At 50.6% G+C, this 14249-nt stretch overlaps 1 protein-coding gene across 1 annotated transcript in view; it reads right to left on the bottom strand.

The window, feature by feature from the left end:
- The window catches only part of LOC119386845 (hemicentin-1), a 139497-nt gene that overhangs the window by 67426 nt on the left and 57822 nt on the right, over positions 1 to 14249 (bottom strand). Inside the window, exon 3 of the mRNA XM_037654113.2 lies at positions 4065 to 4175. Coding sequence (XP_037510041.1) covers positions 4065 to 4175 — 111 coding nt within the window. The remainder of the gene's footprint in view (positions 1 to 4064; positions 4176 to 14249) is intronic.

Raw genomic sequence — 14249 nt, 5'->3', positions numbered from 1 at the left:
CCTAACCCACGAAAGGAGAAAGAGGCACGTCCAGTCCGTCCCATGGCGAGGGAAAAACACTGCCCACCGCGCACACACGGCACAGCACGAAGACGTTGAGTCTTACGTGGAAGTCAGTTTCGTAGTCTGTTGCAATGATGGGTATGCGGCGCCAGGCAGGCCACGTGGTGGAAACAGCGGCAACAAGGAGCCACGGAGAACGTGGGAAATGCATCCGCAGACGGTTCCCAGTCGCTGGGTCCTTTGTCCGGGGCACCTTGACGACAAAGCAAGCCGCCTCGACGGCCAACAACTCTTCCTAAACTGTCAGTCGGTCAGGCGTGCCCAAAGGGTTTTACGAGGGGCGCAGACAACCTGAGAATATTAGACGAACGACCTTCGTGTTGTCGCCGCTCTTGGTGCATCTCTGGAACCGCTGACCCGGAAGAAATCAGGGTAGTCCTAGCCGCAACGTCTCATGCGTCAAAGCGGCGCCAAGCCAGGCAGGCCGATCATAACAATAATAATAATAATAATAATAATAATAATAATAATAATAATAATAATAATAATTACTTCTGCGATTTCAAGTGCCAAAACCACCACATGATCATAGGCGCGCCGCAGTGTGGATTCCGCATTAATTTCGACCGCCTGGTCCTCTTTAACGTGCTCCTAAACATAGGCAGCCTTTACAAGGCTATCTCAAGCCGTACTAACCCTCTTTGCCGTGTTTATTTAATGAATCATTATTAAATTGTTATTTGCATGTAGCTCAACATAATAATGCATAGACAAATGCGCACGACGCAGACAAAGTCGCAGTATTATGATAACTGAAATTTCTGAGAACCCTAAAAAATTCACTGGGTCGGTTTGATAGAGTTCACTTATTTTGGATTTACCAACCCACACATTGGTGCAGTGGAAGGCACGACTATCCAGCTCTGACCTGGCGGACCGGCAAGCGTTCATCGACCACGTTGAACGGGCGGCTAAGGGTAGTGTGGCCCTCAGGGGCGTAGCCAAGGGGGGGGGGGGGGGGGGGGGTTGGGGGGGTTCAAACCCCCCCCCGAAATTTTTCAGTTTTGCTTGCGTATATATACACGCACACATACAAACGCACGCACGAACATACATAAAGTATGGTTGAACCCCCCCCCCCCCGAAAAAAATTTCTGGCTACGCCCCTGGTGGCCCTGGACTAAAAATGTCTTATACTTCATTGAAATATTTCTGTTCCTTTCAAGCGTTGTGATCAGTGTAAGTAAGATTTTATGATCGTGTTGCCTCACAAACATTTGTTTTCTTGTTTGTTTTTTTTGTACAGTTTTAAGTGCACGAACTAGCTCCGGTTCACGAGACCTTCATTGCATCTTTGAAGTTGTATGTCTTCTTTTTTTATTTCGAAGGACTGTAACGAACCCGTACTAGTAGTTTGCTTAAGAGAAGTTCTGTACCAAGATTCCAGACTAACGGTAACCACACCGCAGACAGGCATCACTGCGCATCCAGAGAAAAGGACGAACGAACCGACGAAGATCGGCACATTTGCGGAACAAGAGATTCCGGTCCATGACAAAGGACAACCAATACAGAGAGCCGTTTTGTTTTGACACCCGTACCACGTGCACACACTTTACATAGCGTCTCGATGGGCTGCTGTCTTGCACTTCATGAAGAGCGGGCGAGATGAACCGGCCGCTATGCATAGCTTTTGCTGCGGGAACATTACGAGTGTGGTGGCGACAAGGCGTAACCCAGTTTAACCACGCCGAGCACGTCGGTTTGTTTGCTGTGGTGCCTGGAAAGCTCCATTCTATGCACGTAGCGCGCAAACCAGACGAATGAGACACTAAGGTCCGAATGTGCGATGGTTTGATGTGCACGTTTAATACCTTGTCTTTTTTTCTGTTCTTCATTTTTTTGGGAGAATGGGCTAGCTTTGCAAAACGCGTTCTTTAGCGCGCGCCTTTCACGGCAGGATGCTGTTTAAGTGTCACCAACCCAATACAAGGGAAACAAGTCGAGCTCACGAAGTTTGTACTCATGAAAAAAATGCCCATAGCATTTGGCATTTTGCTTTGTGTTAGCGTATCACACCATAATCTTTCCTCTGATACAACTAGGAGTCGAAGCTGTTTAGCTCTCAACGCTGAGTATGTATTCCGGATGGAGAGTGGTATTAAACAGTTTCTTGCAGCGAGGTGCAATTTTTTTTCTTTCATGAAGCTACTCGCGTGAATAGGAAAATGCTGTTTACTAAGATGAGATGCCTTGTCCGAACATATCTTTCATACCGGGCCTTTCGTAATGTTTCTAGCGCTAGCAGTCATGCTTCGCGTGAGTATAATGTCCATGGGCCCTCTTGAAGTACCTCTAAATAAAGACATGTTAGAAGCCGCTTTTTCCGTTTACCTTGAAACATTCTTGATATTTCCTTTCAACACAACCAAGCACCAATCACAAAAGCAGGATGTTTAGGAAGCAGAAAGCAGAGGAGTGTCTATAAGCGCAAGACCAAATAATTAGGAAAATTTTACTTACTGGAATGCTGCGCCATAAATGCCCTCACCTATAAGTCAGGTACGACTTCAGAAGGCACGAGAATCCACATTCAGATGATCGAAGCGCGACCGCCGGTAGCCTCTGTGGCTAAAGGAATAGTCCCGCTCAAGAGCCGGACTGCCGGTGACCCTTTGAGAAGCAAAGGCCACTGGGACCTGAAGGTGTACCGGACTATAGTTTCACTACTAACTTGAGTTACAAGAGGTGAGCGCCGTAACAGTGGCCGTCTAAAAAATGCTGCCACGTGAGTTAAAATGGGTGAATCGGAGTCTGTCAACCACAAACACACTTACAGAGCTCCCTTAGTCTCCAAACTATAAACAAATTACTTTGGTTGCGATTTACAGTTTAATCAGCTCGCGGCTGCACATTCTTCGTTTTGAATCCGGCTTCGACGTACAACGCGGTACAATTTCAAAAACAACGTTAAGCGGAATGGAAGAGACAACTGTCATGGCACGAGTCGTCGGGTGTGTCAAGAACCTTGTTAGCCGTGGCCGACCTACAGCAAAGTGGCTGCATCAGGTTTATTATTTGGTCGAGCAAGAAAGGTTCTAATGGGAGGTACAACAATTAAAACACGCACGACCCAAGTACTCTGAGAAATGCCTGCATAAATTACTCCCGCTTTGATTCACTGTGCGCAAGTGGCTAACAGCCATTAAGCCGCGAGCTACCGAGTCAAAGTCCGCCAAAAAAAAAATGCGCTCAATACAAATGAGGCCACAGAAGCAACAAAACTTTTCTTGCAGTACAAAAAAAAAGCAAGAAATGAAACGACACAAGAGGCCGGATGTTCGTTAGACGCAGAGCCCATTCTCATATCTGCAGCATGACACTCGGATACATGGTCGCCGCTCTCCTCTATGCTCCTTAGAGGCTTCTTAACTCCCACCGCTGCAACCGCGTTGGCGACTCGGTGCTCGACTTGGTGCCTAATTCTAAACCGCGCCTCTCCGTAATGGAGGGCATTTAGAATGCGCTGCGCCTCGTCAAGTCCCTTCCCCTTCTCGCCGAGCGCTAAGCGCCCACCCTCCCTCCGCAACTCTCATAACATGTTCCGCTCGCGCAAAGACCACCGAGACGCGACGCAACACGCATTCTCTCCCGAAATGCCATTTTACTCCCCCTCCTCCTCCTCTACTCCCTCGTCTACATTTCAGAACAACAACTCATCCGGGCCGCTTACAGCCACCCTCGGCTTGACTCAGGCGCCACGCGCTTCTCCGCGTCGCTGCTCGTCTGGGCGCATCCTCGGAGGCGCGAGAAACTGCACGCGTTAAGGATGCAAGGCCCGGGAACGCGGCGGTGGTGCCGCGGTTGCGGTTAAAGATCTTGCAAGCCGTTGGCGCGAAGACGACTCCAGCGCCCGCGTTTATTCGAGAAACTGGGTCATTAGCACTAACGTCGCGCGTCCATTAGGGCGGCTCGCTCGGTCGGTGGTGCGTCGAGCGGGCTACGGGCGCGACGCCACCGCGTGGTGCGCGGGTTGGCGGGGCATCTGAGCCTAGTCTCACCTCCTTTGACCCGGCACAGGAGCGTAAGGCGAGAGCCTTCGTCGTAAGGTCCAACGGTGCCGTGCAGGCTGCGTCCGGATTCGTCCACGATCACGGGCAGCTCCGGTGGCACTGCGTTTAAGGGAAGGGATAGGTATTAGGGAAGAGGGGAATGATGGAAGGGGAGAAATTGCGGGGTTTGTTTGACCCTAACCTGCAAATAAAGTGGCGCACACGTGATGGCCGCTCATGTATGCCCTGACTCGCGCTATGTAATTAACGCTCTGCAGCGACAGCCTCACCACTTCGCCGAAAGTCTCTTGACCGTGCCTATATGGTGTTCGTAGTTGGCACTCAACGTGCATGCTTGCACGCAAACAGCATTGTCGTCTTGAAGCTTGTTGCGGTTGATCGCCGTCTTCCAGGGATTATATCCGCATTGTCATGCGCACGTTCCCTCACGAAAGTTTAGTTGGCCATTACTTTGTTGTCTGTAAATTCACAGCTACCCTTAACAAGCACCCTACGTATTCAGAGTGTCACTAGCAGGTGTTAAAACATTAGTGACGAGCTTTTGTTTATAAATAACGTATTTTTCTTAGCACATTGGTAATAGTTGCTACTTTTCTTGTAGGCTCTCAAACAAGCTTGCGTTATCGAATGATATATTGCCACGCCCACTTCTTGTTTCATTTTATGCTTTTTGGGTTTGACCAGCAAGGACGGTTATCAACGCTCGAGGCTGTCCGTGAAGTAGTGTTCGAGAAGCTTCTTGTTTGTAGTAGATCGTTTTGTTAAGATTTCGTGCCGCACGCGAATGTTCCAGCTTTATCGAGAGATAACGCCGCCACCAGCGATATCGCTGGAAAGTTCGATAGCGCCTGTATAAAAGCCGACGCACTTGGCCGCTGGTCAGTTGATCGACGGTCGACGCTCTGTTCGACGCTATCAGTGTATTGCTGTAGTTTGAGTTTCAGTTTCCCGGCCACAAGTTCGGCCAAATAAACAGTTTCATATCGGACGTGCTGACTGCTGTCTTCGTCGACGTCACGACCACGTGACATCTGGTGGAGGTGCTGCTTCATGATCCGGACGCCACCGCGGAGCGCTGACCCAAGTCCAAGCCGCGAAGAAGACGACTCTAAGGACAACCCGGATCCTCGAACCAGTCGCCGGCAGAAGGGACTACAACCAGAGTACGGGCTCCTTCCCGAAAACGCCAGGCAGCCGAAGACCGTCACATCGACCGCCGAGACGATGACAGACCCCCTGCCGCCTACAACAGTAGTGATGCAGCAGCCAAGGGAGCCACCAACTTTCCGTGGATCGTCGTTTGAAGACCCGGAGACCTGGCTGGAGACGTACGAGCGAGTCGCCGCCTTCAACCACTGGGACACTGAAGAGAAGCTGCGCCACGTCTACTTCTACTTAGAAGACGCCGCGAAGACGTGGTTCGAAAACCATGAATCGAGCCTTCAATCCTGGGACCTCTTTCGGACGACGTTCCTCAATACCTTCGCGAGCATCGTCCGCAAGGAAAAGGCCGCTGCTTTGCTGGAGACAAGAGCACAGCTACCGAATGAGACGGTCACTATCTACACGGAAGAGATGACGCGACTTTTCCGCCTGGCCGATGCTGCCATGCCTGAGGAAAAAAAGGTGCGCTTCCTTATGCGGGGAGTGAAACAAGACCTGTTTGCAGGATTGGTGCGGAACCCACCGAAAACTGTCACCGAATTCCTAAAGGAGGCTACAACAATTGAAAAATCTCTCGAGATTAGGACGAAGCAGTACAACCGCTCAACCCTTTCGACAAGCTACACCGAAGCGCACTCGCTAGGCACCGACGACCTACGGGAAACCATCAGAGCGATAGTGCGGGAGGAGCTGCGCAAGCTGTTGCCTTCAGCGCAGCCTCAAGTGGATTCGATCGCCGACATGGTCCGCGAGGAAATGCAGCAGTCGCTGGGCGCCCCCTATGCAGCGCAGCCGCAGCTGCAAGCAATGAACTATGCTGCTGCAGCCCGACGCAACGCCCCCCCTCCTCGCACGCGTCAAGACGCGGCGCCGCCGCAGCAGTTCCGCCGCCAGGCACCGCCGCCACCACCAGCGACGCCATACCGCCCGCCGACAGGACAAGGATGCGCCCCCCGAAAGACCGACGTTTGGCGTGCCCCTGACAACCGCCCGCTCTGCTACCACTGCGGGGAGGCCGGCCACACGTACCGCCGCTGCCAATACCGACAGATGGGGCTACGCGGATTCGCCATCAACGCGCCGCGCCCGCAGCCAGGCGAACGGCCTCGCGACATAGACGACTACCTCGCCGGAGCACAGTGGCAAGAACGACGACCTTCCCGATCACCGTCGCCCGGCCGCTACATGCCACCGCACCGCCGGCAGTACACTGGCCCAAACCGGGGCCGGTCGCCTAGCCCGTATCCGGGAAACTAAGGGCAGCAACCGATGGAGGTGCGGTTGCTGTACGACGAAATGCCGAAGATCCTCCGCGGCCGCCGACGACGACAACGCGACGAGACCTTCAGAACACGACGCAAACCGGACGGAGCCCTCACGACGAAATTTCGTGGCCCGAAGAAAACCTGACGACGCAACGTCGAAACAGCGGGACCAATCGACGAAGCCGTGATCCGACGCCACGACCTAACCGCAACGCAAGACGACGGACTAGCGACCTCGATGTTCTTATCGATGGCCACAGCGTCACAGCTCTCGTCGACACCGGAGCCGACTATTCTGTCGTCAGTGGGCCATTCGCCACCAAGCTGAAGAAAGTAAAGACCGCTTGGAGTGGACCCGAAATCCGGACAGCTGGAGGCCACCTGATAACGCCGATTGGTGTCTGCACGGCGAGAGTCACCATCGATAACCGGACTTATCCTGCGAGCTTTGTAATCCTACGAAACTGCTCCAGGGATGTGATACTCGGAATGGACTTCCTAAGTGACCACGGCGCCGTTATCGACCTGAGGTCTGAGTCGATAACACTAACCTCAGACAAAGCGCTCCCACCCCACGCGACGCCAGGGAACCATGCACTAAAGGTGATAGAAGATCAGGTGACCGTTCCGCCGCGCTCCAGCGTCATTATTTCCGTCGGCACCGAAAAACCTGCGAACCTTCAAGGCGTAATCGACGGCGATCAGCAACTACTCCTTAACCGTCAAATTTGCGTCGCAAGAGGTATCGCCGAGCTGCATGACGGTAAAGCAAAGGTACTGCTGACAAACTTCAGCCACGAATATAGGCACCTCAATATGGGTGCGACGGTTGCCTACATCGACGAATGTGTAGCCGCCAGCGATGCTTTCGCCCTCTTCGATGCTGCCGAACCTGCTTCGACGAATAGAGGTCCCGAACCGGATTTTGACGTCAACCCGAGCCTTCCGAAGATCAAGCAAGACCAGCTCAAAACCCTGCTCCTGCTATACAAGGACTGTTTCTCGTCGTCATCTCGGGTCCGACAAACGCCCCTTGCTAAGCACCGCATTATAACAGAAGAAAATTCTCGACCACTCCGACAGAGCCCCTACAGAGTTTCGACGCGAGAACGTGAGGCTATAAAGAAACAAGTGGACGAAATGCTTCGCGACGACATCATCCAGCCTTCAAAGAGTCCGTGGGCGTCACCCGTGGTGTTAGTGAAGAAGAAGGACGGGACACTGCGCTTCTGCGTTGATTATCGGCGCCTGAATAAAGTCACGAAGAAGGACGTGTACCCCCTCCCACGGATAGACGACACCCTGGATCGACTTCACAACGCGACGTACTTTTCGTCGATGGACCTCAAGACCGGCTATTGGCAGATCGAAGTAGACGAAAGAGACCGAGAAAAGACCGCTTTTATAACGCCCGACGGCCTCTTTGAATTCAAGGTCATGCCTTTCGGTCTTTGCTCGGCACCTGCGACGTTCCAGCGCGTCATGGATACCGTACTCGCCGGATTGAAGTGGCAGACGTGCCTTGTGTATTTGGACGACGTCGTCGTGTTTTCCTCGACCTTCGACGAGCATCTACGGCGGCTTGAGGCAGTACTTCAAGTAATCAAGACCTCTGGACTGACCCTGAAGCCAGAAAAGTGCCGATTCGCATACGACGAGCTCCTGTTTCTGGGTCATGTGATCAGCAAGTCTGGAGTGCGCCCAGACCCGCGGAAAACAGCTGCCATCGCCGACTTCGCGCCACCCACCGACAAGAAGGCCGTGCGCCGATTTCTCGGTTTATGCGCCTATTACAGACGCTTCGTCAAAAACTTTTCACGGATCGCCGAACCACTGACGCTTCTCACGAAAGCTAACGTGGAATTCAGGTGGGAAACGGCGCAAGTGCAAGCATTTCAAGAACTTAAACGACGCCTGCAGACGCCACCCGTACTTGCGCATTTCGACGATTGCGCCGATACGGAAATACACACCGACGCAAGCAGCGTAGGACTCGGTGCCGTCCTTGTGCAAAAGACTGACGGGCTTGAAAGGGTTATCAGTTATGCTAGCCGGTCACTATCCAATGCAGAAGCCAACTATTCCACAACAGAAAAGGAATGCCTTGCCATCATCTGGGCTACGTCAAAGTTTCGTCCCTACCTCTATGGCAGGCCCTTCAAAGTTGTCAGTGACCATCACGCCTTATGTTGGCTAGCTAACTTGAAGGACCCTTCAGGTCGTCTCGCACGATGGAGTCTGAGGCTTCAAGAATTTGACATTACCGTCGTATACAAGTCCGGACGAAAACACTCTGACGCCGACTGCCTGTCCCGAGCCCCCGTCGACGCGCCGCCGCAAGAGGACGACGACGACTGCTTCCTCGGAACTATAAGTGCCGACGACTTCGCCGAAAGGCAACGAGCCGACGCGGAACTGGGGGGCCTTATGGAGTACCTCGAGTGCAAGACCGCCGTTGTTCCGAAGGTATTCAAGCGAGCACTGCCGTCGTTTTTCTTACGAAACGGCGTTCTCATGAAGAAGAACTTTTCGGCACTTCGAACCGACTACCTTCTTGTCGTGCCCTCATCATTGCGACCAGAGGTCCTCCAGGCCCTACACGACGACCCGACGGCTGGGCACCTCGGTGTTGCCCGCACGCTGGCCAGAATACAGGAAAAATACTACTGGCCACGCCTTGCTGCCGACGTCGCCCACTACGTTAAGACTTGCCGAGATTGCCAGCGACGGAAGACACCGCCGACGAGGCCCGCGGGACTTCTGCAGCCAATCGAACCACCTCACCGGCCGTTCCAGCAAATCGGGATGGACCTACTGGGGCCGTTCCCAACGTCGACTTCCGGCAACAAGTGGATCGTCGTAGCAACTGACTACCTCACCCGCTACGCCGAGACAAAGGCCTTGCCCAAAGGCAGTGCCGCCGAGGTAGCCAAGTTCTTCGTGGAGAACATCGTCTTGCGACATGGCGCCCCAGAGGTCCTCATCACAGACAGAGGTACCGCCTTTACTGCGGACCTAACTCAGGCGATCTTAAAATACAGCGAGACGAGCCACCGCCGCACCACCGCCTACCACCCGCAGACCAATGGCCTCACCGAGCGTCTAAATAAGACCATCGTCGACATGCTGGCCATGTACGTCGACGTTGAGCACAAGACGTGGGACGCCGTCCTTCCGTACGTGACCTTCGCTTACAACACGGCCGTCCAAGAAACGACGCAGATGACGCCGTACAAGTTGGTCTACGGAAGGAGCCCGGCGACGACGCTCGACGCCATGCTACCGAACGTCACCGACGAAGAAAACCTCGACGCCGCCGCTTACTTACAACGTGCCGAGGAAGCTCGACAGCTCGCCCGCCTGCGCATCAAGACCCAGCAGCACACAGACAGCCGTCGCTACAATCTTCGACGACGCTTCGTGGAATACCAGCCCGGTGACCGTGTCTGGGTCTGGACGCCGATACGCCGACGTGGGCTTAGCGAAAAACTCCTTCGGCGATACTTCGGCCCATACAAGGTTCTTCGACGTCTCGGCGCTCTTGACTACGAGGTCATCCCGGACGGCATTCCGAACTCCCAGCGACGCCGCGCACGACCTGAAGTCGTTCATGTCGTACGCCTTAAGCCGTTTTTTGCACGTTAGAGAACCTGGGGACTCTACTTTTACCTTTGTTATTGTAATTTATTTATGTATGCCCTTGTTTTTTTTTTCTCTCTTCTTTGATCTTTCACAAGCATCGGGACGATGCTTTTTCAGAGGGGGGCAATGCCACGCCCACTTCTTGTTTCATTTTATGCTTTTTGGGTTTGACCAGCAAGGACGGTTATCAACGCTCGAGGCTGTCCGTGAAGTAGTGTTCGAGAAGCTTCTTGTTTGTAGTAGATCGTTTTGTTAAGATTTCGTGCCGCACGCGAATGTTCCAGCTTTATCGAGAGATAACGCCGCCACCAGCGATATCGCTGGAAAGTTCGATAGCGCCTGTATAAAAGCCGACGCACTTGGCCGCTGGTCAGTTGATCGACGGTCGACGCTCTGTTCGACGCTATCAGTGTATTGCTGTAGTTTGAGTTTCAGTTTCCCGGCCACAAGTTCGGCCAAATAAACAGTTTCATATCGGACGTGCTGAGTGCTGTCTTCGTCGACGTCACGACCACGTGACAATATTGGGAACTACACGACGCAAGTGAGGCACGTACACACGTGCAAACAATGGCGAATTTCCACAGCCAACATTCTTGAATCAATAACAAATACAACAAGCGCCGCACCGTCCTTGTTCAGGCACAGAAATTAGACATTCGAGCAGTTTTTTTTTTAGATTTTTCAACTAAGGGTAGTGAGGGCAGGTGGCAGCTTGGTATATGTTTAAGTTCTGAGACAATGTGCCTCAGATGTTATGACAAACAAACCCGGAATTCCGCTTTAAAACAGTATTCAGCTTGTCGAGTTTTTTTTTTTTCTTCCGGTATTAAGGAGGTCACTATGCTAACATGCGCCACCAACACTATTGTTCTCTTGGAAGTTTCTCTATAGCCGGTGATTGCTTCTTAAATAGATAATGAGTAATTACAGTAGCCCAGCACGGCGTACAGTATGGTTCGGGCAAAGTTTCCCAGGTGTTCCGGCAACCTTTATTGGTTTTCGGCTCAAACTCAGTTCTGTTAATAAAGGCTGAAACATCATCTAGACTATCTAGTATTAAATGTACTTAGTACTAAAATATCTAGTACTGAATGTAATCAGGAAACGGTGATCTAAATGAACCTTGAAAAATGAAAAAAAAAAAAGAGAGAACAGTAAGAATGGTCAAAAAGGCTAAAACTTTTCAAGTTTCTTTATCGTTACTGCTGCTGAAACCTTTGCTTCTGTTATACTGCGTTTGTTATCATGATGTATGGCCTGTTAACTATCATCTAAATGGTTTTCATGCTGGCCCGTCTAGTTACTGGATAGCATTGCGCTCCCTTTGTTGCTCTTTGTTCTCTTCCTTACATACGCTGTGCTTCTTCAAAAAATAAAATACCTCATAAATACAGAGAAAAGTTTACTAATGCGAAATCATTTTCTGGCTCGGTCTCCTTTTTGGCTTGTTTTTCTAGCCCTTGCAAGTGCACTCGTCGTTTGTATCGGTACAAAAAAAAAGAAAACTTTGCCCACCACTACACAATTGTGTGAATATCGGTGATATTTTAGTGCTATTAGACTCGCATAACGATTACATTTGGGATCGCTCACCCTGAATTTTCAAGGCAGCTCAGCAAACTTGTACATTTGGTTTGTTGGTTAGTTTATGGGGTTTAATATCTCAAAGCGACTCAGGCTGTGATGAGCGCCTTAGTAGAGGACTGCGGATAGTTAGAACCCCAAAGGGTGGTGATTATCCGGAACCCTCCACTACGGTGCTTCCCTTACAGAAATGGGTTTAGACAGTCTATAGACGATCTCAAACCACTTTTAGACCATTTTAGACTGTCTGAATACATTTTTAAGGGTTCTCCGAGCCTGAGCCGCTTTTGGATGTTAAACCCTACAAGCTGACCGACCAACCAAGCAAATGTCAAGTCCGTCCACCACCACATCATAACTGACCCGCCCGCTAATTTCAAGTTATCGCACCCTAAATTTCAGTTTGTCCACCCTCAACTTTAAGATGGCCACATTTTGAGGTGGCCAAACCACATATTCCCATTAGGACAATCACAAAACCATTCTTTCCTCTTTTTTTTTTCAAGGCTCAGCAGCCCCAGAGAATGCTTCTCTGCGCACACACTCATATTGCGGAAAAGAAAGCTTCCAAGGCGGCCTGACGAGAACGGTTTTCTTTTATTTTTATCTTCTTGGGCCCCTAGTGCTGCTCTTATTCTTTTGTTTTTATGCTTTGTGAGCCACCTGTGCGTAATTAGAAGGGTCACATAGCGAAAAGCCCGCATTCAGTACAAAAAAAGAGCATCAATCACCAGGGGCGTAGCCAGAAATTTTTTTTCGGGGGGGGGGGGGAGGGGTTCAACCATACTTTATGTATGTTCGTGCGTGCGTTTGTATGTGTGCGTGTATATATGCGCAAGCAAAATTGAAATATTCCGGGGGAGTTTGAACCCCCCAACCCCCCCCCCCCCCTGGCTACGCCCTTGTCAATCACACATGCACAAAAAGAAAACAATAGCGCTCCTCGAGGGGTGTGGCTGCGCGGTCACTTCGTGTTTGCGGTGTTCGCATCGTTTTAAAAACAAATTTAAGAACGGCGTTCGCGTGACTCTCGCGAAAGCGCGTAATTCAGGTGATAAAAAAATATTCGTCATAAAAAGGATCCGTGGAGCCGTGCAGGCCACTTCGAAAGCATTAAAAAAACGGCATTCACGTATATCGGCTCAGTGACATCAAGAGGAGCGAAAGCCATACAAAATCGAGTGAAAGCAGGACACTGCATGTATATGTTAATAAAGTAAATTAAGTGAGTAAAGAGTTAATTAGTGAAAGTTATTTATATTATGACAATTAACGAAACATTAGGGGTAAAAGGTTAATGAGGGTAAGTTAATATATAAAAGCAAATTATTTGATGTCATGTTAGTCACAGTTCATCAGCGATAGTTGATTAATGAATGTTGTCGTCTACATAAAATGCCCGCTAAGAGAGTTTTACCGGATGGCTTTCGCCTTCGAGTCATCCTAGGCGAATTCATTAGAGACTTCGCGAGTTCTTGTTTTTGTTTTCTTTTCTTTATTTTTTCTTTTTTGCTATAATACCCATAAATAACCGACACCAGCCGACTGAGTCAAGATAAAGCAACGCTAGACATCATTCAGTCAACATAAGTATGGCAACGATGGGCGGCATTTACCAATAGAAAGCACTAGAAAACAATAGAAAGCATTAATAATGTTATAGCTATCCCAATGGTTGCCATCCTAACGAGCAAGCTCACTCTGCTGTGTGATATTTCATATGCCGCGCACCACATCAGGAACTGCTGCTCAGGTACGGCAGGAGATTTCTAGATCAGGGACAACAGGAGATTCCTATGGTCACATTAAGATTGATTCGAACCAAATCCTATCCCACATTTATTGTGCTTAACAAAATTGATGGGGACTTTCCCGCCGAATGTAAAAGTTGTGGGCACGCTCCCTGTTTATTTGATCTGTGCCCCAACCAAAGGGCCTCGAATCTCAACACCGAGAAGGACTAGAGACGGCGCATATCCACCGAATTTCGCTAAGATGAACTCCTTGCAGTCCTAATTGCTCACAATATCGGAAAAGCCTTTGGCCTACCGGTTCCTACGTAGGCGGGGCCACGGACTTAGCCTGGGGGCTTTTGTACTCGGGGTCTAGTTTCCCTAGACCAACATAAAGTCCTTGCCATGCCATGCCACGCCATCTTTTTTTTTTTTTCAGCATCATCCATCATTTTAACTAGACCATACAGCACCACCCGGCGTTAGTCATCATTTAGTCGGCGCTATAGCCAGCTTTAGCCATTGCTAACTAGTGCTGATGGTAAGCGAGTTAATACGGTCCACTATGTCACCGCTTCTTCATGAATCGCCGGGACAAGGATGAACGCCAAGATATGCTCTGGCGTGTAAAAGCAAGTTTAATTATTAATCGCAATGCACCCATTTAAGCTAGGAGCATACATTGTTTCAAAGCTTAAAAATTTTTAAGGCGAAAGCGCCAGTTGCCTCATCAAACGCGAAAATTGAACTGTTGGCGGCGGCGGGGGCGGCGGGGGCGGCGG

The sequence above is a fragment of the Rhipicephalus sanguineus genome, chromosome 3 (genome assembly GCF_013339695.2).
Source record: "Rhipicephalus sanguineus isolate Rsan-2018 chromosome 3, BIME_Rsan_1.4, whole genome shotgun sequence".
NCBI classification, from domain to species: Eukaryota; Metazoa; Arthropoda; class Arachnida; order Ixodida; family Ixodidae; genus Rhipicephalus; species Rhipicephalus sanguineus.
This window is presented reverse-complemented; position numbering and strand designations above follow the sequence as displayed.